Source organism: Loxodonta africana, chromosome 3 (genome assembly GCF_030014295.1).
Source record: "Loxodonta africana isolate mLoxAfr1 chromosome 3, mLoxAfr1.hap2, whole genome shotgun sequence".
In the NCBI taxonomy this organism is placed as follows: domain Eukaryota; kingdom Metazoa; phylum Chordata; class Mammalia; order Proboscidea; family Elephantidae; genus Loxodonta; species Loxodonta africana.
The window spans coordinates 7,407,513-7,431,493 of record NC_087344.1 but is presented as its reverse complement, the minus strand read 5'-3'; the positions used below and the strand labels follow the sequence as shown (position 1 = coordinate 7,431,493).

General features: G+C 50.1%; 1 protein-coding gene across 3 annotated transcripts in view; it reads right to left on the bottom strand.

The window, feature by feature from the left end:
* Positions 1–3,402: 3,402 nt before the first annotated feature.
* The window catches only part of UHRF1 (ubiquitin like with PHD and ring finger domains 1), a 46,830-nt gene continuing 26,251 nt past the window's right edge, over positions 3,403–23,981 (bottom strand). For all 3 annotated transcript variants that reach the window (XM_064280335.1, XM_064280336.1, XM_023540703.2), the window contains 12 exons: positions 22,811–22,911; positions 22,527–22,713; positions 19,444–19,567; positions 19,244–19,351; positions 18,906–19,010; positions 18,691–18,797; positions 15,625–15,787; positions 15,413–15,550; positions 13,327–13,483; positions 13,089–13,246; positions 7,914–8,012; positions 3,403–4,937 (listed from right to left, as the gene is read on the bottom strand). In XM_064280335.1, coding sequence (XP_064136405.1) covers positions 4,791–4,937; positions 7,914–8,012; positions 13,089–13,246; positions 13,327–13,483; positions 15,413–15,550; positions 15,625–15,787; positions 18,691–18,797; positions 18,906–19,010; positions 19,244–19,351; positions 19,444–19,567; positions 22,527–22,713; positions 22,811–22,911 — 1,594 coding nt within the window. In that variant the 3' untranslated portion in view covers positions 3,403–4,790. The remainder of the gene's footprint in view (positions 4,938–7,913; positions 8,013–13,088; positions 13,247–13,326; positions 13,484–15,412; positions 15,551–15,624; positions 15,788–18,690; positions 18,798–18,905; positions 19,011–19,243; positions 19,352–19,443; positions 19,568–22,526; positions 22,714–22,810; positions 22,912–23,981) is intronic.

Here is a 23,981-nt window from a genome sequence, read left to right as displayed (position 1 = left end):
CAGAGGGGACTCGAATCTGTTCTCTGATGTTTTAAATTCTTATGGGACCATGTTCACATAGTCCCCATACAGTTAAAAAATTTAATTTTAAAAACAGGAAATAGTGGGTACCTTCAAGGAACCCCCTATCCAACGGGGAAGGCAGAAATGGAATGCAGTCATGATCAAAAGTACAATAATGGATTTTCCCCCATACAAGCCTTTTTTTTCTACTTCTAAGTTTATCCATTAAGACACTGAATTCCACATGTTTGGATTTCACAGACTCTCAAATTGTATTTTTTTTTTTTTTTTAATTGGGAGACCAAAATAGCTTGTCAACTTTCTGATTTTGTTTAGGGAGACATTTTTTAACAGCATCTAATATGACGGCAGGGAGTCCTGGCGGCACAGTGGTTAAGAGCTAAATGGCTGCTACCCAGAAGGATGGCAGTTCAAATCCACCAGCCGATCCTTGGGAACTCTATGGAGTTCTACTCTGTCCTGTAGGGTCACTGAGTCAGAATCTACTCGAAGGCAATAGGTATAATATGATGGCGCAGGACCCGGCCGCATTTCATCCTGTCATGCGTTGAGTTGCCGTGAGTTAGGGCCAATTTGATGGCAGCTCACAACCACCGTTATGTGATAAACAATATTAACAATTGTAGAGTATAGATAGTGGGTATATGAGTGCTCACTATACACTTCTTTCAACTTGTTTGAAAACTTGCGTATTGAAAAGGAAAAAACTATAGTCCCTGTCATTTCAGGCATCTATAAAAAGGGATGGTTGCCATGGGTTGGGGGCCGACTCAACGGCAGTTAACAACATACAAAAGTAGGAAGGACACTCAGAATTTTTAAATGGACAAATTAACTTGGGGAAAGCGGGGGGGCGGGGGGAAACTCACCTAAACGTCCTGCTTTTTCTGGTCTCCACAGGCAGGGCATTGTGATTGGGGATCTCTCCAAGCCAGGAGCCTCTGTGGCACTCATCTTTGACCCCCAAGGGCCCCTTGGTCAGCAGAGCCAGAGCCCAGCTCATGACCCCGCCTCATCCTTCACCTGACCAGACAGGCAAAACATGGAGCCAAGAAACATCTAGTGCTGTACCAAGTTTCCCCTCCTGCTTAAGGGTAGGTCCACTACATAAGAAATAAGGATGGCTGAAAAGATACATTTTCTCATGTGTTAAAAAATACATTGGGGGAGAAATTCTAACATTCCATCTGACTCCAAGCAAACTTTGCTAGACACACGTGGGTATTATGTTCCACACTGACACACAGATATATGCAAGTATGCATCCACCAAGACCACAGGTCACGTCTGTTTGCAATGGTGCTAGACAATGTGGCTACTTAAACACTGTATTCAGAAGAAAACAGGGCCCAAAGTGGCATATATAGTCCCACCCTCATTTAGTCCTTTGAATCTAAATACATAAAACAAGTACTTGGAAATAATATGGACTTTGGCTTTGCCACATCCTTAGGCAAACCACTTAACCCCTCTGTGCCTCAGTTTTCTCATCTGCAAAATGGCCGCCGCATCATAGATACCTAACAAACACTGACTCATATACAATAAAACCTGAACAAAGGTACATCAAAATGTTAACCCTCTGGGTGGCAGGATTGTGTGTTTTGACTTTTTCCTTCACATACTCAGTTTCCAAGTTTTCTAAAAGGAACATGCATTCATTTGGTAACCTGGGAGAGGTGGAGGGAAGGAAAAAAAATTTACATTAAAGAGTCAACCAAGAGAATAAAATGTGGAACACCCATACAATAGGAGCCTTGGTGGCATGACGGTTAAACGCTTGACTACTAACCAAAAGGATAGCGGTTCAAACCCACCCAGCAGCTCTGCGGGAGAAAAGACCTGGCGATCTGCTCCTGTAAAGATCAAGCCCAGGAAACCCTATGGGGCAGTTCTACTCTACCACGTGCAGTGGCTGTGACTTGAAATCTACTCAACTGCACCCAGCAGAAACAGCAGCCATACAATGCGATATTATTTAGTCATGAAAACTAATGAAGCACTGATACACGCTACTACACGGAGCAACCTTGAAAACATTATGTCAAGCAAAAGAAGCCAGGCTCAAAAGGCCACATACTGTATGATTCCACTGATACGAAGTGTCCAAACCAGGCAAATCCGCAGAGACAAAGATGAGCGGTTCCCAGAAGCTGGGGGTACGAGGGTGTGGGGAGGGACTGCTGACGGGTACAGGGTTTCTAAAGGGGATGAGAGTGTTCTGGATCAGGGATCGATGATGACTGCACAACCTTGCGAATTTACTAAAAGCCATTGAAGTGTATGCTTTAAATGGGTCAATTACATGGTACGTGAATTACATCTCAATAAGGCTGTTATTAAAAAAAAAAAAAACTCAGGAAATAAATATGCTCGATATTGTGATTACTTCTGCGTAAGTTTCACAAATACTTAATTAAAAAAAAAAAGTGGAAAGAAAGACTCTGAATCACTAGAAACAGATTGGCCGACAGTACGATTCTAGAAAGTTCCACATGCCCCGTTTTGCAAAGTTAGAGGCTTTTGCTTTTCCTAAGAGCTGGCAGTTTTCACTCTAGACATTATACACCCCATTCGCCAGAACCGCACCAGCCAATACGGAAGCTGCCAGCTACATGGGGCTCCATGAATTTCTCCATCATTGAAGAAAGTTCTACTGGACCGCGCTGCTGGAAAGAGCAGGGGTCAGCAGCCTATGTCTGTAAAGGGCCACAGAGTAAATACATTTAACTTTGTGGGCCAGACGGTTTCTGTCACAACTACTCAACACTGCTGGTTACAGCAGGAAGCAGCCATAAACAATACGTAAATAAATGAGCATGGCTGTGTGCCAATAAAGCTTTACTTACAAAATACGGGCCCAGAACCCAGCGTGGAGCATATGGGCAGTGGAACAAATTTGGCCTTTTGGGCTGTAGTTTGCCGACCCTTGCTCAAAACTGTTAAGGGAAAGGGGAAGGACCAAAATCTCCTGGAGTCCCTCAGTCCCCAGGTGACGTAAATGGCTAATGCACTCAGCTGCTAACCAAAAGGTTGGAAGTTCAAGTCTACCCAGAGGTTCCTCGGAAGAAAGGCCTGAAAGTCTACTTTTGCAAACAGCCACTGAAAACTCTGTGGAGCACAGTTCTACTGTGACAAACGCGGGGTCACCGTGAGTCAGAGTTGACTCCATGGCAACTGGTTTTTTTCAACATGTCCTCAGCTGGCAGTCAGAATGCACTGGCCACGAGCTGTCACCCACCACTTCTGAAGTTCTGGATCTCCGTGTTGTCATCTGTAAAACGGGAAGCAGGAATTTACATGAAAAGAAATGAAATAATTGGTACAAAAGTGCACAGCAAGCTACAAAGCGATCTGCAATGAGAAGACATGAGCAACTGCATCTGTAAAAGACATTTATTTATTCTGAGGATCTAAAATTCGGACAAAGAATGTTCAACATTTCAGAAAAAGCCTACCCACGATTGCTGTTTTGTTTCCCCCCCCCCCCCGATACATTAACAACCTAATCATAAGAAAAATTTAAAAGAAAAAACCTCTTAAAACAATATCGCACTCCAGTTTGTCTGCAGTTATCTGATATTAAAATATCCCTGTTACATGAGGTATAAGCTGCAAACTTTGGTAAAGTTAGAAAAATGAACAAACTATTTCAAAAATTAAAAAATTACACACAACGGCTGAAAACCCTAAGTTATATCTTTCTTGATACATGTACAGTAACTACAAAAAAATTTCATTTAGGAAAAGTATCCCCCCTCCAAAACAAAAACAAAAAAATCCCTCTTGTAATTCCCCATTGCCAAGCTGAAAATTCCATGTCAAACAGTAAAACGCAAACCGTCCCCACACCCTCCCAGCCTCAGGAACAACTGGTCAACCACAGTTTTAGATTGTGATTGGCAATCTCAACATTTCAGTGCTAACAAACAGCCCCCATCTTGGAAAAAAAAAAGACCCAAAGGCACTTGGACATGGCTTTGTGCGTTTGTCGGCTTCCGAGTGGCTCCGGCTCAGGCGGTGCGGCCAGATGCCCGGCCCCGATGCTAACGGGGGTCCCGCGGAGGTAGTTTCTGTAGTGCCCGACTGTGCGCACTGTGTGTGGACTCCTTACCACAGAAGCAAACCGGTAGGGGATGGCTTCTATAGAAGGCGAGTTTACGCAGGGCTCAATCCCGTGTCTCCTCTTATCCTGAAAGCGACACCCACAGCCACTTCGTGGTGGGCAGCTGGACCACGGCCATGCCCAGGCCCGCCACCAGGAGTCACTGTGCAGGGTTTTGTCCGCTACGACGCTGTCGGGAAGATGCGCTGGACCTTTGGGGCCAAACCCACAAACCTCGAAAAGATTGTTCCAGGCGGCGTGGCCGAGCCACCGTCTTTACTCGGTGGCAGCAGCTTCTGAGAACTTGCTGTTGAGAACGTAGGCACCCTTCGCGAGAAATAATATGCAATGCCATCTTTTAAAAAAAAAAAAAGTTTTAAAAAAGTTTTTTGGCTGAAAAATTGCAGGCTTTCTGTTTAAAAACAAAATACGGACGAGTCCAACTTTCTTCTTTGAGCCGTAACACATAGATTCCTGAAAATTTATAGATTAAAAAAGGGACGAGGAAGACAAACCTTTTCAGGGGAGTGGAGAAAACTACACGTTTAAGTTAAGCCCACTAAAACCAAAATAAGGGCGAGAAAGTAAGCCCCTGGGCCAGGCCTGGACGGGGACGCGGGGACGCGGGGACGCGGGGACGCGGGGCGGAAGTGCTGAGGCATCACCGGCCGCTGCCGTAGCCCGGGAAGAGCTGGCTGAGCACCGCCTGCAGCGGCTGGTTGATCTGCATGGCGTAGTTCCGGCCCAGGTCGCAGCGGCAGGCCGGGCAGCTGAACACCTGTGCCCGGAAGGACCTGTCCAGGCAATCCTGCAAGACAAAGCCGGCAGTGAGAAGCGCCGCCCACGCTGACGTCGCCGCCTGCGTCCCCCGCCTCGGGGTGGGCGCAAGACCCAACCTCTTCCAATGCCCAGGGTCCCCCGCCGCTTGCCGCGCATCGCCAGCCTAGGGGTCGCGGGGTCCCTCGGAGACTCCAGTCTCATCCTGGCCTTGGCACTTGTAGGCTCGTCCACTGGCCACCTCCTCAGAGACCCCTTCCCTGCTCACCCTGGGGTATCTCAAGTGGTCCCGCCCCACCCTGTTGACCTTCATACGGGACCCTTGCACCCTGCAGTCACATTGTTGACGATTGTGTTTACGTGCCGTAGGCCGCATGCGCCCTGACTGTCTTCACCCTCCCATCACCAAGCGTCGTCTTGCTGTTAGTAGCTGCCACCTAGCGCCCTCCATTCATGGCGACCGCGTCCACAACAGAACAAAACGCCGCCTGGTCCCGCGCCATCTCCACGATCCCGTGGACCACAACCGTGTGATCCAAAGGGTTTTCACTGGTTGGTTTTGGGAAGGTGATCACCAGGCCTTTCTCCCTAATCTACCTTAATCTGGAAGCTCTGCTGAAACCTGTTCAGCATCCTAGCAACAGGCAAGCTTCCAGGGACAGATGGGTGGTGGCTGCACGTGAGGTGCACTGGCCAGGAATTGAGCCGGGGACCAAGCCAGACACCAAGTCAGACCTCTGGATTTGAACTCATTTCCAAACGGAGGGAAGCCTGAGAGAGAAGGGCCAGGTGGAAACAGAGCTGAGAGACTGTGCGGCCACCATCCCTCAGAGCCTCAACTTCCCAGTCAGAGAAATGGGGGCAACACCACCCACCTGACTGGACAAGGAATGAGACAAGGTACACAGGTAGGTACACACCTGGCACAGGTATGTACACCTGAAGGACATCATCAGGTAACTGGGTCAAGGGGTAATCCCCAACACAGTGAAGAGTGCTGCTGACGCCGAAGCTCCTTCAGGCACTGGACTTAGGCTGTTGCTTTGGGTTTTTATTTTTAAAAACTCCTGAATTATTTTTCAGTGTAAAACCTATCATCTTGATTCCAGAAACAAAGTGTAGTTCTTTCTGGTCAGCACAACTGATTCAGATGCACGCTCAAAACCAAGTTCCGGAACTAAAAGCGGGGCCTCAGACCTCGTACACCAGGGTTCCCTGCAGCACCCTGCACAGCGCCCGGAGGTGGAGGCACCCTAAATGTCCGTTAACAAATGATGGAGAAACAGCCAGTGGTCCATCCATCCGATGGAGTTTCGCACTTGGCCGTAACGAGAAGTGGAGTTCTAACGCGTGCTATGACATGGATGAACCTTGGTTATGCTCAGTGAAAGCCAAGTGCAAAAAGACAAATACTGTATGATCCCACTTCTATGAAATTATCTACAACAGGCAAATGCGAGAGGCAGAAAGTAGACTAGCGGCTGTCAGAGGCTGGGGGACAGGAGAATAGTGAGTTACTGCTGAGCGGGTACAGAGTTTCTGTTTGGGGAGATGCAAACCTTCTGGAAGCGGGTAGTGGTGATGGCTGCACAACACGGTGAGTGTAGTTAATGCCACTGAATTGTACACATGAAAATGGTTATGATGACAAATTTTATGTATTATACCACAATTAAAAAAAAAAAAAAAAACAGATTTAAAAAAAAAACCAAGCTTTAATTTGGAAGAGGAGGGTGAGAACGGTCACATAACGTGAAGAGCGTAATCAATGTCACTGAATTGTACATGGAGAAACTGGTGAGTTGGTATATGTCTGCTGTGTATAGTCTCAACAACAACAAAAATATATTTTTCTAAAAAATAAAGTTCTGGGGCATGAGCGGAGGGTCAGAGGGTTTTTCCTTCACGCCTCGCACACTGGTCTCTTAATGCTACATGGTGGCAAGGACCAACACATCCATGCCAACTGCCTCGTCTCCCTTGCAACTGGCACTCCCGAACCTCATTTAACGACAGGCACGTGACTGACTCCCCCAAAATCTCGCCTCCCTGAAACCCCACAGATCCTTGTGTTTACAGTGCCAGACCTTTCTCAGACTCTCACCTGCATGGCAGCCCTACACCTGCACACTCACCTGCCCGGCACCTACATCGTGCCAAAAGCTGCCCCTAGGGCCTCTATGTGCGCTTCATCTTTTTGACAACCCTACCGGGGGGGCATAGTTAGGGCCCTTCTCACTGAGGGCAGCTGAGGCTCAGAGCAGTCTCAGGACCTGGTCAAGATCATGGCTTGTAGGGCAAAGCCAGGACCCCCTGTCACCTCCGCACCCCAACCTAACATCACACTGGAGAATCATTAATTGTCTGTCTTCCCTGAAGACCCTGGGTACAGAGCAGAACTGCTCCATAGGGGTTTCACGGCTGTGACCTTTCAGAAGCAGATCGCCATGCCTTTCTTTTGAAGCGCCTCTGGGTGGGTTCGAACCACCAACCTTTTGGTTACTAGACAGGTACTTAACTGTTTGCGCCACCCAGGGATTCTTACGTTACACTTAATAATCATTAATTCTGCAGCTTCCCTGCAGGCCGCAGGCCAGTTCCCCAGCCCCAGAGAACACAGGGGTGTGTGTGTGTCCGTGTGTATAATGTTCCAGGGAAGGAAGAACCAATGGCTGGTGCCCAAGGACGGAACGCCACAGCCTGTGAAAAGAACAGCTGAGAGGCCAGTGTGGCTGGAGGGCACAGAGTCAGGTGACATGGGAGAAGTCGGGGACGAGCGCAGGGGACAGCCAGGCAGCTCTGTGGGCCATGGTGAGGAGTCGGTCTTATTCCTGGACACTGGGGAGGCGTAGGAGGGTTCTGAGCAGGGGTGTGTCAGGATCTGAGGCTGCTGTGACTGAGGCAGCCCAGTAAGCAGCCACGGGGGCTGAGAAGGGCCTGGGGTATATGGGAGCAGAGCAGGGGGGCGGCAGCAGCGGCAGGGGTGGGACCGGAGCGCCGCCCTCACCTTGCACACGTTGTGCTGGCACATGGTGGTGACCGGGCGGAACACCAGCTCCTGGCAGCAGATGCACTGGAACGTCTCCTCCACCGTGCTCAGGAACTTCTGCGAGGAGAGGAGAGATGGTGTGAAGCCAGCAAACCCTCTGGAGGCCAAAATGAAGAACCACACTTGATGGAATCTTCCAGAAAGAACAGACACCTTGCTAAGCGCCTGTCGTGTAGCAACCAAGATCATCCTCACAAGCTTCGCCCCCGAAGGTAGGAGCTGGCATTATGACCATTTTAAGATGATATAATTAAGGCCTGGGGCGGGGGGGGGGGCGGAGGCAGGCCTTGACCAAGGTCCCAGCATTGGTAAGGAGGGAGGGTGGACAAGTCTTCAGGAAGAATAGGCTCAAGGGGTGTGTGTGTGGGCTTGACGGTGGTGAGCAGGATCCAGCTTGACAAAGCTGCCAACTGCAAGCAACCTTCAGGCTTCAGGGGCAAGACAGGGTTTTAAGAAAGCAACTCTTAAGAGGCACATCTCAATTTGTTAAATAAATAGATGCTAAGCACCTATGGGAAACTCTGGTGGCATAGTGGTTAAGAGCTACAGCTGCTAACCAAGATGTCAGCAGTTCAAATCCACCAGGCACTCCTTAGAAACCCTATGGGGCAGTTCTTCTCTGTCCTGTAGGGTTGCTACAAGTCAGAATTGACTTGAAAGCAATGGATAAGCACCTATGGGATGCCAATGGGGCACTGGGCTCCTGCAGTGAACAAAACAGAAGAAACCCCTGCCCTCTGCGAGCTTGAAACTAAGTAGGAGAGGTAGAAGGTAAACAAATAAAAGACAAAAAATGAAAATACAACTTATCAAAATTTGCAGGATGCAAGGGGTGGAAAGGGAAAGGGAGACAGTGTCAACACAATGCGGAATTTGCAGCCAATGCCATGAAACAATTTGTGTGTAAATTTTTGAATGAAGAACTAATTTGCTCTGTAAACTTTCACCTAAAGCACAATTCAAAAAAAAAAATAGAAAAAAATTTGCAAGATGCAGCCAAAGCAGTACTTAGAGGGAAATTTATAGTACTGAACGCATATAGTAGAAAAGATCTAAAACCAGTAATCTAAGCTTCCACCTTCAAAAACTCAAAAAAGAAGAGCAAATTAAATTTAAATAAGCAAAAGAAATCATAAAAATAAGAACAGAAATCAGTGAAATGAAAACAGAAATAGAAATCAAAAGCTATTAAAAAAAAAAAATCAATAAAATTGATAAACCTCTAGCCAGGCTAACCAAGGAAAAAAGAGAGAAGACACAAATTATTAACATCAGAAATGAAAGTACAGCCAGTGCTACTGATCTCATGGACATGAAAAGGATAATAAAGAAATATGATGAACAGCTCTAGGTCCACAAATTTACTAACTTAGATGGAATGGACCAACTCCTTGAAAGACAATCTACCAAAATTTACACAAGGAGAAATAGATCGTCCAAGTAGGCCTGTAGCTAGTTTAAAATTGAATCAATTATTAATAACTTTCCAAAACAAAAAGCACCAGGCCCAGACAGTTTTACCAGTGAATTCTACCAAACATTTAAAAAGGAAATGATACCAATTCCCTACAATCTGTTTCGGAAAATACAAGCAAACACTTCCTAACTTATTCTATGAGGCCAGCATTACCCCAATACCAAAACCAGACAAAGACATCACCAGGAAGGAAAACTACAGACCACTCTCTCTCATGAACACGGATGCAAAAATCTTCAAGTAAAAGAAACGTCACAGCTGGGGTAAGTGTAGTGGAGCACAATGAAGCAGGGAGGCCAGAGGGGCAAGTGCAGAGGCTGTTTTAGAAGGCAGGGGCTCAGAGAAAGCTCCATGGAGAAGGTGACCTAGGAACAGAGACCGGCAGGGTGTGTGGTCAGCTAAATAATGCCACCCTGTCCTCAAGATGAGGTGTCTTAAGCCCCAGAACCTATGCATATGTTACCTTGCATGTCAAGAAAAACTTTGCAAATGGAATTAAGATAGGAATTTTGAGACAGGAAGATTGTTATGGATTGAATTATGTAACCCGAAAACATGTGTTATAAATCCTAACCCCTATACCTGTGGTTGGAGCCTATGGGGCAGTTCTACTCTGTCCTAAAGGCTCCTATGAGTATAAATCAACTTATACCTGTGGCTATAATTCCATTTGGGATGGGTTTTCTTTGTTATGTTAATGAGGCACTATGAGTGTAGAATCTGTCTTAAATCAATCTCTTTAGAGATATAAAAGAGCAGGATGAGCAGAGAAGGAAGCACAGAGGGGGTAGATAGATGCCATGCCACCTAAGATCTCCAAGAAATGAAGAAACAGAAGCTAAAGAGGCAGGGACCTTCCACCAGAGCTGACAGGGGAAGAAAGCCTTCTCCTAGAGTCAGTACTCTGAATTTGGATTTCTAGCTTCGTAAACTGTGAGAGAATAAATTTGTTTGCTAAAGCCACCTGCTTGTGGTATTTCTGTTAAGCAGCACTAGATAACTAAGTAAAAGAGCTGAACAGAAGATATCAAATGGTGGCTCAAGAAGACAAAATATTGAAATGACATGTGCAGAGACCTGGAGTTAGAAAACAAAAGGAAAGGACGTGCCCAGCATTTCTCAAGCTGAAAATAATGAAGAAAAATCCAAGCCTCGAGTTGCAGTATTGAAGGATTCTACAGGGAAAACATTGAACGACACAGGAAACAACAAAAGATGGAAGGAATACACAGAGTCACTGCACCAAAAAGAACTGGTCCACACAATCATTTCAGGAGGTGGCATATGATCAAGACCCGATGGTACTGAAGGAAGAGGTCCAAGCTGAACTGAAGGAAATGGTGGAAAACAAGGCTCCGGGAATTGACAGAATACCAACTGAGATATTGCAACAAACAGGTGCAGCACTGGAGGTGCTCACTCATCTAAGTCAAGAAATTTGGAAGACAGCTTCCTGGCCAAGCAGCTGGAAGAGGTCCATATTTGTGCCCATTCCAAAGAAAGGTGATTGGACAGAATGCAGAAATTATCAAACAATATCATTACTATCACACACAAGGAATATTTTGCTAAAAATCATTCAGAAGTGGTCGCAGCAGTTCACAGACAAGAACTGCCAAAAGTTCAAGCCAGATTCAGAAGACATGGAATGAGGGCTATCGCTGCTGTTGTCAGACAGAGGCTGAAAGCAGAGAATATCAGAAAGATGCTTACTTCTCTTTTACTGGCTATACAAAGGCACTGGACTGTGTGGATCATAGCAAATTATGGATAACACTGTGAAGGATGGGAATTTCAGAACAATTAATTGTGCGGAGCCTGTACATAGACCAAGAAGCAGTTGTTCAGACAGAACAAGGGGACGCTGCTTGGTTTAAAGCCAGGCAAGGTGTGCGTCAGGGTTGTAGTCTTTCACCATGCCTATTCAATCTGTATGCTGAGCAAATAATCGTAGAAGCTGGACTATATGAAGAACGGGCATCAGGATTGGAGGAAGACTCATTAACAACCTGCGTTATGTGGATGACACAACCTTGCTTGCTGAAAGTGAAGAGGACTTGAAGCACTTACTGATGAAGATCAAAGATCACAGCCTTCAGTATGGATTACGCCTCAACATAAAGAAAACAAAAATCCTCATAACTGGACCGATAAGCAACATAACGATAAACAGAAAAAATTGAGGTTGTCAAAGATTTCATTTTACCTGGATCCACAATCAATGCCCATGGAAGCAGCAGTCAAGAAACCAAATGATGCATTGCGTTGGGCAAATCTGCTGAAAAACACCTTTTTAAAGTGTTGAAAACAAGGATGCGACTTTGAGGACTAAGGTGCACCTGACCCAAGCTTCATACGCATGCGAAAGCAGGACAACGAATAAGGAAGACCAAAGAAGAATCAATACCTTTGAATTATGGTATTGACGGAAAATATTGAATATACCATGGATTGCCAGAAAAATTAACAAATCTGACTTAGAAGTACAGCCAGAATGTTCCTTAGAAGCGAGAATGGCAAGACTTTGTCTCATGTACTTCGAACATGTTATCAGGAGGGATCGTTCCCTAGACAAGGACATCGTGCTTGACTAGGGAAAGGCTCAGCGAAAAAGAGGAAGACCCTCAATGAGATGGACTGACACAGTGGCTGCAACAATGGGCTCAAACAGCAACAATTTTGAGCACTATGCAGGACTGGCAGTGTTTCATTCTATTGTCCACAGGGTCACTATGAGCTGGAACCGACTCAACAGCACCTAACAACAACAGTAAGATAAGAGATTATCCTGGATTATATGGGTGGGCCCAATGTAACCACAAGCGTACTTACAAGAGGAGAGTCAGAAAGAGGAAGACAGAGATGTGACAACGGAGAACTGTGCTCTGTCAGGTTTTTAATGGTTGATTTTTCAGAAGTAGATTGTCAGGTCTTTCTTCCAAGGAGCCTCTGGGTGGGTTCATAGTCAAACACGTTAACTGTTTGTGCCACCCAGGGACTCCCAAGATGTGATAATGAAAGCAGAGACTGGAGTGATATGGTCATGAGCCATGGAATGCAGGTGGCTTCTAGAAGCTGAAAAAGGCAAGGAACCAATTCTCCCTTAGGGCGTCTAGAAGAACACAGCCTTGCCAACCCCCTTGATTTTAGTTCCTTAAGGCCCATTTGGAGCCCTGGTGGTGCAGTAGTTAAGATCTCAGCTGCTAGCCAAAAGGTCAGCAGTTCAAATCCACCAGCCGCTCCTTGGAAACTCTATGGGCCAGTTCTACTCTGTCACATGGGGTCGCAGTGAGTCGGAATTGACTCGACAGCATCTACAAAAGGACTGGTTTTGGACTTCTGACCTCCAGGCTGTGCGACAGCACACGTGTCTTGTTTTCAGCCACTACGCTGGAGGTGGTTTATTCAGGGCTCAAGGGGAAGGACGTCCAGGCAGACGACATCAAGAAGCACAGGCTAGAGGAGAGAGGGTGGGGACCCAGGGCGGTGGGCTGCATGGGGGGATTTGAGCTGAGAGTGACCCTTGGAAGCCTGTTTCCACCAGGTGGGACAGCTGCTGGAGGGCGACGGGTCACCAAGGGACAGTGGTCCAGCCACATCACTTGCTGAGCTGAGGGCAGGAAGCTCACCCAGATGCCCTACCCAGCCCCGCTCACCGGCCCGTCCTTGAGGGACTTGAGGATCTCGGCCCACAGCTTGGCGTTACTTTTGTCCTCCTTGATGAAGCTGTTCTGCTGAGCCGTGAGGCTGTAGGGCTCCACCTTGGTCTTCTTGGGGACCCCGCGCAGGGGCCTGGAGCTGGCCTCGCTGCCTCCTGAGACAGGGCAGAGTGATGTGAGCACGTGCTGGCTGAGTCTGGGGTGGGCAGAGCCGCCCTCCCACGCTGAGACCCACCTGCCGACTTCCGCTTCCGTTTGCCCTTGCCCTTGCCCTTCTTGGGGGACCTCAAGCCCTCGTCTTCCTCCTCCTCCTCCTCCTCCTCCTCCTCCTTCTTGCTATTCTCCTTCTCCTTCTCCCTGTTGGCCAGGGCTTCCAGATAGCCTTCCGGATACTGCAAGAGAGAGAAACCGGCCTGAGGGGCTGAAGGCAGGAACGGCCTCCTGGACCCAGACCCTTGAGGTGGCTGGCAGGGACCCCTGTCTGTCCCCATCCTGTCCTGTCTCGGTCTTCCTGCCAGCCTCCCTTCCGTCCCCACTCTTCCTCTCATTCCCACCCCCAGTCCCCGCCCCACATGCTTAGACCCTTCCCCGCCTGATCCCTGAGACACATCCAGGATCAGTGCTGAGCCATGAAGAGGCCCCCACTTAGTGAACCGCAGAGCCTCAGGCAATACACATCCTGTCTAATAACCTTGACGGACCACGGCATGGTGGTTACGCTCTCGGCTACTAACTGAAAGGTTGGCAGTTCAAACCCACCCAGCGATCCTGGAAAGATGACAGCCTAGGAAACCCTATGGGGCAGTTCTACTCTGCCACACTGGGTCACTGTGAGTCGGAATCAACTCAACAGCAACCAACAACAAAAACTAACTGAAAAGTTGGAGGTTCAAATCCACCTAAAGACACTGCGGAAGAAAGGCCTGGTGATCTACTTCTGAAAACTCAACCACTGAAAACACTATGAACCAGTTCTACTCTGACACACATGGGCCCGCTGTGAGTCAGAGTCGACACAACGACAACAGGGTTTGTTTTCCTTTTTGGTGATGTCCTAACAGTATTTGATTGTCACCCGGTCCCCCAGGTGCCTGTCATGATGCTCGACTCGCATATGTTTCATTGAGAAATCTTCCACCTTCTTCGGCAACGTGAAGTTGCAATGAAGACTCAGGTCATCAATAAAAACCCTGTTCCCCCTGGAAGCTGGCGTTCCTGTCCCATCATGACTGTCCTTCCCAATGTCTCAGCTTCTGGAATTCCCTGCTGTACTAATGTTGTGTTCAAAAGACAACCCCGTGTGATCCCAAGAGGGGAGGCGTTCTCAGGCTCTCAACAGTAATTACGACTCCTTAAATAGTCCCAAGCCGATGTTATCTGCTGTAAAGCAAGTCCCCATAACGAACAGCAAACACCCTAATTATAGTGGAGAAAAGCTGTACCCCCGACTAGACAAGCTCTCGGCAGCTTCCGGGGCTACAGAGGTGAGTGGTGGGTTATGGATTCTTCCTCCTCACACTCGCGTCTGCACCTTCTGTATTCTCCTGGCTTTGCTGGTTTGGGTCTGCTTTTTTGGAGGGTTGGGGTGGGAAGCAGAGAAGAAAGAGATGAGCAGGTGCAGGGAAAAAACCAGAATCCCAGCTGATCTGGGTAACCTCTCCTACTGTCATTGATGTTGTTTGTTAGCTGCCACCGAGTCGGTCCCGACTCATGGCGAACCCACGCACAACGGAACCAGATGCTGCCCGGCCCTGCGCCATCCCTAGGATTCTTTGCGTACGGGACCGTTATGACCCATAGGGGTTTCGCTGGCTGCTGCTTGGAAGCGGATCACCAGGCCTTTCTTCCTAGTCCATCTTAGTCTAAAAGCTCCGCCGTTCAGCATCCTAGCGACACATAAGCCCTCCAACAACAGACGGCTGGTGGCTGCACGTGAGATGTACCAGCTGGGAATCGAACCCAGGTTTCCCGCATGAAAGGCAAGAATTCTACCACTAAACCACCACTGACTGCCGCCCAGCTTTTCTGCTAACCCAACTATTACAGGCAAGTCTGCGAAGGCAAAGACGCCGCAGGTAGAGCATTTATGTAACATAGCAGGCAAGGTGTGGCTAACTGGGAGCCAGGCGAAGCTTCCTGTAGAGAAGGGCTGTATCTGCTGAGTGTTTACCAAGCGCTGGGTGTTGTCATGCCTGTGAGCTGGCCCGTTATGGCCTCACGGGCCAATAAGGAAGACAAGGCCTGAAGCCGGACGTGCAGTAGCCCACAGCAGCCCAGATGTCGAGTGTGAAACCGGTCCCCCAAGGCCAAACGGGACGCACCTGCATGGTCAGCCCCAGCCTCTTGATGCGGTCTTTCCCTTCCTTTGTCCAGGGCCCTGGTTCCTCGTCATCCCTCCGGAGCAGATAGCGCCACACGAGGAAGCCGGACTTGCCCTTCTCGGGCCAGTACCGCACAACCTGCAGGACGAGGGTGACGTCAGTGAAGTCTGAGTCCGAGGCAGCCAGGGAGGGCCTGCGGGCGCACGGCTCACCTTGTAGATGCCATCGTAGCGGTTGCCCTCGGCGGGCGCGTACTTGCTATGCTTGCCGCCCTTGACGTTGCGCACCACCCGGACTGGCTTCCCCGCCCTCCAGTCCTTGGCCTCGGCCCCGTCCCGGTCGTTGATGGGCGCACTGCAGTTCAGAGCCAGTGCCCTGCAAGGAGAGTGGGACCACAGTAGGGGGTGAATGTGTCCCTCGATGTTCAAGGAACCATGGTGGTACAGCAGTTAAGCGCTCGGCTGCTAACCGAAAGGCTGGTGGTCTGAACTCACTCAGTGGCTCCATGGGAGAAAGACCTGGCGACCTGTTTCTGTCAAGATCACAGCCTAGGAAACCCTATGGGGTGGCTCAACCCCGTCACAGGGGCCGCTATGAGTGGAACCGACCCATTGGGGCGGCTCTACCCCGTCACAGGGGCCGCTATGAGTGGAACCGACCCTATGGGGCAGCTCCACCCCGTCACAGGAGCCGCTATGTGTGGAACCGACCCTATGGGGCGGCTCTACCCCGTCACAGGGGCCGCTATGAGTGGAACCGACCCTATGGGGCGGCTCTACCCTGTCACAGGGGCCGCTATGAGTGGAACCGACCCTATGGGGCGGCTCTACCCTGTCACAGGGGCCCCTATGAGTTGGAAATGACCCTATGGGGTGGCTCTACCCTGTCACAGGGGCCGCTATGAGTGGAACTGACCCTATGGGGCGGCTCTACCCTGTCACAGGGGCCGCTATGAGTTGGAACTGACCCTATGGGGCGGCTCTACCCTGTCACAGGGGCCGCTATGAGTTGGAACTGACCCTATGGGGCGGCTCTACCCTGTCACAGGGGCCGCTATGAGTGGAACTGACCCTATGGGGTGGCTCTACCCTGTCACAGGGGCCGCTCTGAGTTGGAACTGACCCTATGGGGCGGCTCTACCCTGTCACAGGGGCCGCTATGAGTTGGAACTGACCCTATGGGGCGGCTCTACCCTGTCACAGGGGCCGCTCTGAGTTGGAACTGACCCTATGGGGCGGCTCTACCCTGTCACAGGGGCCGCTATGAGTGGAACTGACCCTATGGGGCGGCTCTACCCTGTCACAGGGGCCGCTCTGAGTTGGAACTGACCCTATGGGGCGGCTCTACCCTGTCACAGGGGCCACTATGAGTTGGAACTGACCCTATGGGGCGGCTCTACCCTGTCACAGGGGCTGCTCTGAGTTGGAACTGACCCTATGGGGCGGCTCCACCCTGTCACAGGGGCCACTATGAGTTGGAACTGACTTGACCACATTTAACAACAAGACGGCCACATCCTGACCCCGTACCTGTGAACGTGACCTTGTTTGGAAATTAAGTCTTTGCAGACGTAATTAGTTAAGCTGAGGTCATAGTGAAGGGGGGGGACTACATCCAATGACTGGTATCCTCACAAGAGGAGACACAGACCCAGGGAAGACAGACGTGTGCCAACAGAGACGGCTGGAGTGATGCCTCTGCAAAACAGGGGATACCAGAACCACCGGGAGCCACCAGACGCCGGCAGAGACAAGGCAGGACCCTGCCCTAGAGCCTTCAGAGAGCACCTGGCCCTGCCCGCCCCCCGATTTCACCCTTGTGGCCTCCAGGACCGTGATCTGACATGACTTTTGTCGTTTTAAACCATCCCGTTTCTGATGCCTTATCATGGCAGCCTCAGGACACTCATACGCTATATGAGGAAGGTGCCGAGAAGAAAAATAGAGGCCTGGGGACACAGAGCCAGGCGTCCTGCCCCCTGCAGGCCATCTCGGGGAAGAGGGCCCAGCACAGGGCTCGGAGCCCCTCAGACCAGAACTCAGACTCCCAGCTGACACCGCGATGTCATCTCCGTGGCTGTCCTGTACAGATAAATGGCACGGACATTTAGCTGCTGACGTTTTGCCGCTCTGGATAGTGGTACGTGAATGCTGTTGCTGTTAGGTGCTACAACGGTGACCTTCAACTCACAGCCAACCAGTCTGACGGAGCAGAACCGCCCCACAGGGTTTTCTAGGCTGTCACCAGGCCTTTGTCCTGCAGCACTCCTGGGTGAGTCTGAACCCCCAACCTTTGGCCGGCAGCCAGGCACTTAACCGTTGTGCCACCAGGGCTCCTTATGACAAACATTAACCAAAACCGAACCCGCTGCTGTCCAGTTGACTCTGACTCACAGTCGCCCTACAAGACAGAGCAGAGCCACCCCACAGGGTTTCCGAGGCTATGATCTTTGCAGGAGCGGATCGCCAGGCCTTTCCCCTACGGAGCACCCGGGGGGTTCAAACCGCTGACCTTTCATTTAGCAGCCAAGCACTTAAACGCGGAGCCACCAGGCCTCCTTTTCCATAGAGATTACAGCCAAGAAAACCATAGGGGGCCATCCTGCTCTGTCTCACAGGTTACGATGAGTTGCAATCGACTCAATAGTTTAGTTTTTTGGCTGTTTTCTTTCTATTAACATTTTTTTTTAATTGATGAGCAAAAGCTTTTTATGTAATAAAAGCACCACGTAACACATCTGTTGCAAACTTTTCCCTCAAATAGTCATCTGCCTTTTAATTTTGTTTATGGGATTTATTGACGCAATTTAAAATATTTAGATCGATAAATCTCTCCATCTTTCTACGTACCTCAGGGTACTTTTTATGGTTAAAAAGTCCTTCCCTACCCTGCAAGGGGAATCAGCAAAGTCTGGGGCCCTCCCTGTTTTTGCAAATGAAAGTTTTATTGGCAGATGGTCCCATGTACTCGTTTATGTATGGTCTATGGCTGTTTTTGTGCTATGACGGCTCAGCTGAGTTGTTGTAACAGAGGCCGTGTGGCCTGCAAAGCCAAAAATCTTTGCTATATGGCCTTTTACAGAAAAAGCATGCTTGAGTCCATCTGAACAGCTCACACATCTTTGGTGAATGGAGAAGGGAAGACGAGAACATTCCCCTCTCTACAGCCCACCACTCTCGTAACAGGGATCTAACTTCCCAGAGACGACAGGCACCCAAACGAAGCCCAGCACTCACGTAGCCGCCAGGCGCCCGGAGGAAGCCCGAAGGCAAACGAACCTGTTGGTGTTGGTGAGTTTCTGATCACAAGACTGTTCTGCAGTCCGCTTATTGCCAGAAAGATCTCGACCGCCGCTCCCTGTGTACGTGAAAGAGTTCCCATTGTCCTGAAACAGAGAAGGGCAGGCTGAACATTCCGCACCCCACCTGCGCGTCCACTCAACACGAACGCATCCCCCTGCCCCGCGCTGCGCCGCCCCCACGCACGCACTCACCACGTCGTCCTCGTAACCCCCTGCCAGGACCAAGGAGTAGGCCCCGTCATTGCTGCGGCCGTGGATGCCCGCCACGTGGGGCCGATGGACACCCGACTCGCTGACCTGTGGAACCCCAGGGGACAAATGGCACCCTTGGGAACAACTGGCGCGGACGTACTCAACTCCACCCTCCCCTCCCTGCCTCTGGAGCCTGTAGTCTGAGTTTTACACTCTATGTGCAACGTGCCCCAGTCACTGCATCACGCCTGTTAGGAGAACCTTCCCCCAAGATGGCCCAGCCCCGAGCTGCACCCTGGGAGGAGTTGGCTTTGATGGCAGCCCATCCACACCAGTACCTGGACTCGGAACCGCCACATGGTGCCCACGGGGATGCCTGGGATGGGTCCGTAGTGGTTGGACGGGACAATGGTGCACACCTTCGTGCGGCCCACACATGCCATGCCCTGTCGTTCCAGACACAGAAAGAAAGCACTATGAGCACTTGTGGAAGAGGAGGGCCAACTGGTAGGTCACGGGCAAACAGGCCTCTCCTCACCTTGCCCCAATCCCGCTGCGAGGACGAGGTGGCTGACGCCATCTTTGCTTTCTTCTTGCTCTCTTTCAGCTTCTCTCCTGCCAACACCACCTCGCTGGCATCATTCCGACACTCGGGGCAATACCTGGAACGACTCGGGGGTCACTGGCTGCAGAGCCCTGGAAGCCCCTGCCCTCTGCCCACTGCACTGCTTCACACCCCATGCTGCAGGCACGGCAGCCTCCTTCCGGCCGCAATAGTTCTACACAGTCCTAACAGGGTCACTTGCCACACGTGGCTAGTTACGTTTATTAAAATTAAATAAGACAAAAAAATCCAGTTTCTCAGTTGCACCAGCCACATTTGAAGGACTCAGTGGCCATGTGGGGGCCAGTGGCAAATGTTATCAGACAGCGTAGTTCTAGAACATTCCATCATGGCGAAACATTCTACTGGAGAACAGAATCTGGCTCTCTCCTGCTCAGAATTCAGGGTTCCTCATAACACTGACAGTAAATCCAACTGCCACGCAGGAAAGGCAAGGCGGGGCGCTCCAAGTCAGGGAGCTCCAGGTGGAGAGCTCCAGGCGGGGCGCTCCAGGCGGGGAGCTCCAAGGCAGGGAGCTCCAGGTGTGCCTTCTTGCCATGCAGCTGGGTTTCCCCGCCTCCACAAGGACCGCAGCAGCGCCCCCTCAGAGTCAGGGTGAGGAGCAAACCCATGAACCCACGCAGGGCCCCTCGTCTAGGGCCTGGTCTTTCCGTAACCTGGACACAACAGCAGCTATCATTACGAGCGCCCAGACGTACTAGCTAGAAGCCCTGCATCTTGGGGAAGGTGAGGACCCAATTCTCGGCGGCTGACCTGCAGGGTCTCCGTTTCCTCCTTGCGTGACTGAGCTTCCTGCTCCATGTGACCCTGAGGCCCATGGGGAACTCAGAAGGTTCTCCCGCCTGGTCTTTCGTCACTGCCCCTTCTGGGTCTATGACATGGCAAGAAGCTTGGTGGGTCTCACCTGAGGTGCTTCTGCCCCCAGGGGACACTTGGCCATGTCTGGGGACATTTGTGGTTGTCACAACTGGGGGGGTGCTATGCCATCGAGTGGCTGGAGGCCAGGGATGCGGCTCAACACCCTACAGTGCACAGGATGGCCCACCCCAGAGAAGGATCCAGCCCCCGGGTCAGCAATGCCAGGGCGGGGAGACCCTACATTAATTATTTGGAAAACAGTTGAGCTCTATTCCTAGCTCACACTTAGTATCATGACAAACTCCTACTGGGTGAGATGGTGTAAATCAGGGTGACTGTCATGGATTGAACTGTGTCCCCCCAAAATGCGTGTCAACTTGGCTAGGCCAGGATTCCCAGTATTGTGTGGTTGTCCTCCATTTTGTGATCTGATGCGATTATCCTATGTGTTGTGAATCCTAACCTCTGGGTGTGGTTACCGAGGCAAGATTAGGTTATGTTAAGGAAGATTAGGGTGGGATGCAACACCTTCACTCAGCTCACAGCCCTGATCCATGTAAGGGGAGTTTCCCTGGGGTGTGGCCTCCGTCACCTTTTCTCTTACAAGAGATGAAAGGAGACAGAAGCAAGCAGAGAGATGGGACTTTGTACCTATCCAATCTGTATGCTGAGCAAATAATCGGAGAAGCTGGACTATATGAAGAAGAACAGGGCATCAGAATTGGAGGAAGACTCATTAACAACCTGCATTACGCAGGTGACACAACCTGGCTTGCTGAAAGTGAAGAGGACTTGAAGCACTTACTGATGAAGATCAAAGACCACAGCCTTCAGTATGGATTACACCTCAACACAAAGAAAACAAAAATCCTCACAACTGGACCAATAAGCAACATCATGACAAATGGGGAAAAGATTGAAGTTGTCAAGGATTTCATTTTACTTAGATCCAGAATCAATGCCCATGGAAGCAGCAGTCAAGAAATCAAACGATACATTGCATTGGGCAAATCTGCTGCAAAAGACCTCTTTAAAGTGTTAAAAAGCAAAGACATCACTTTGAGGACAAAGGTGCGCCTGACCCAAGCCATGGTGTTTTCAACCACCTCATATGCACGCACAAGCTGGACAATGAATAAGGAGGACCAAAGAATTGATGCCTTTCAATTGTGGTGCTGGCAAAGAATACTGAACATACCATGGACTGCCAAAAGAAAGAACAAATCTGTCTTAGAAGTACAGCCAGAATGCTCCTTGGAAGCATAGATGGCGAGACTACGTCTCACATACTTTGGGTATGTTATTAGGAGGGATCTGTCCCTGGAGAAGGACATCATGCTTGGTAAAGTAGAAAATCAGAGAAAAAGAGGGAGATCCTCGACGAGATGGATTGACGCACTGGCTGCAACAATAGCCTCAGGCATAACGACAACTGTGAGGATGGTGCAGGACCAGGCAGTGTTTCGTTCTGTTGTACACAGGGTCGCTAGGAGTCGGAACCGGCTCGATGGCACCTAACAACAACGACAGCCACCAAGCAAGAAGAGCGAGCAGCAGGGCACGTCCTTTAGACCTGGGGTCCCTGTGCTGAGAAGCTCCTAGACCAGGGAAAGAAAGATGACAAGGACTTCCCCTACAGCTGACAGAGAAAGAAAGCCTTCCCTAGAGCTAGCACCCCGATTTCAGACTTCTAGCCTCCTAAGCTGTAAGAGACTAAATTTCTATTAAAGCCGTTCACTTGTTACAGTAGCACTAGGTAACTAAGACAGTGACCCCCCCCGCCAGCTCCTGTGATTTCCCCCCTCTCCTCCCCACCCGGCGTGTGGACTTAAACGTGGGCAGCGTCCTAGGACGTCAGCAGGCCAGATGATTATGGGACATAGTGTCTTGGAGATCAGCGGAAGCCCCTAATCCAGGGGTCTTCACCCAGGTGATTTTGCCCCCCAGGGGACACTGGGCACTGTCTGGGGATATCTGTGGTTGTCATGACTGGGGCGACTGCTACTGGCACTGAGTGCGCAGAGGCCAGTGATGCTGCTCAACACCCTCCAGTGTACAGGCTGGCCCCACCCCAAAGAAGGAGCTGGCCCGGCCCCGCGGGCCACCCTCCTCCTAGCTGTCAGCCCCGCCACGCTCACCACTCGTCCTCGTCGGGGATGCTGCTGAGCGGCGGGCACAGGCAGTAGATGTGGAAGGCCATGTCACACTCATCACACATGATCTGTTTGCCGGGGTCCTGCTTGCCCCCGCACAGGTGGCAGGCGCACACACGGCAGGTCTTGCTCTCATCATCCTTGCAGTGTTTGCAGGAGGGCCCGCTCTTCCCTGTGCACATGAGCAGGCAGGGCCGGGTCAGCCAGGGCCAGTGAGGCAGGAGACCCCCACCCAACCACCGCCCACAGCCCCCGGAGCCAGGACTCACGTCGTATGGGGTTTTCCACCACAGGGCTCCCTTCTCCTGGGCGCTCGATCTTAAAGACTTCGTCCACGAAGATGATGCGGCAGTCGTTGATGGAATCATCCCTGTGTGAGAGGGGCTGTTAGAAGGTTCCGGCTGCCCAGCCCTGTTGGGGCAAGCAGAGGATTCTGCCACCTAGCACTTCTCAAACATTTTGACAGCACTGGTCCTAATTACAAGCTCCCTGGGTGGCTTGCACTCAACTACAAACCAAAAGGTTGGTAGTTCAGTGCCACCTAGCCGAGCCACGAAAGGAAGGCCTGGTAATCTCCTTCCCTAAAGATTACAGCCAAGAAAACCTTATGTGGCAGTTTTACTCTATAACACATGGCATTGCCGTGAGTCAGGGTCAACTCCATGGCACAACGAGCTTGTTGGTTTTTTTTGAGGGGGAGGAAGGTTCTAGTTATGTCCTAGAAGAGGCTCTGTAGAAAGAAACAATACACACAGCATCAGAATTGTGCTATGGAAACTTGTCTTGGCTCTTAATGTCAGAGGTGGGGTCACAAGGGTCAGTTTATTATAATACTTGATAGAGAACCTAGAAACACATACATTTTAGTGAGGGCAATGGTGGTTCCGTGGAAGAATTCCTGCCTTCCACGCAGGAGATCCGGGTTCAGTTCCCAGCCAATGCACCTCACGCGCAGCCACCACCCAGCTTGCGTGCTGCTAGGATGCTTGAACAGGTTTCAGCAGAACTTCCAGACTCAGATGGACTAGGAAGAAAGGCCGGGCGACCGACTTCCACAACTCAGCAAATGAAAACCCTATGGAGCACAATGGTCCAATCCCATCGTGCACTGGGTCGCCCTACGTCAGGGCTAACTTGACAGCAGCTAGCAATAACAAAACTTTTTCAAGTATCTTAAATTATACAAAACTATAATGTATTCACTAAAAATAAACTTAATTTTAAAAAATTAAGTAAATAAACTTAATTCTATATCCAGCAAAGCTATCCTTCAGAAAGGAAAGGGAAAAAGACATTCCCGGGCAAAGGAAGACTAAACAGATGTGTCGACAGTGGACCTAGCCTTTGAGAGTAACTAAAAAAAAAAATTTTTTTTTTTTAATGAAGTGCTTCAAAGGGAAAATTACAAAGGAAAGGAAGAAAAACCCACAGAAAGAGCAG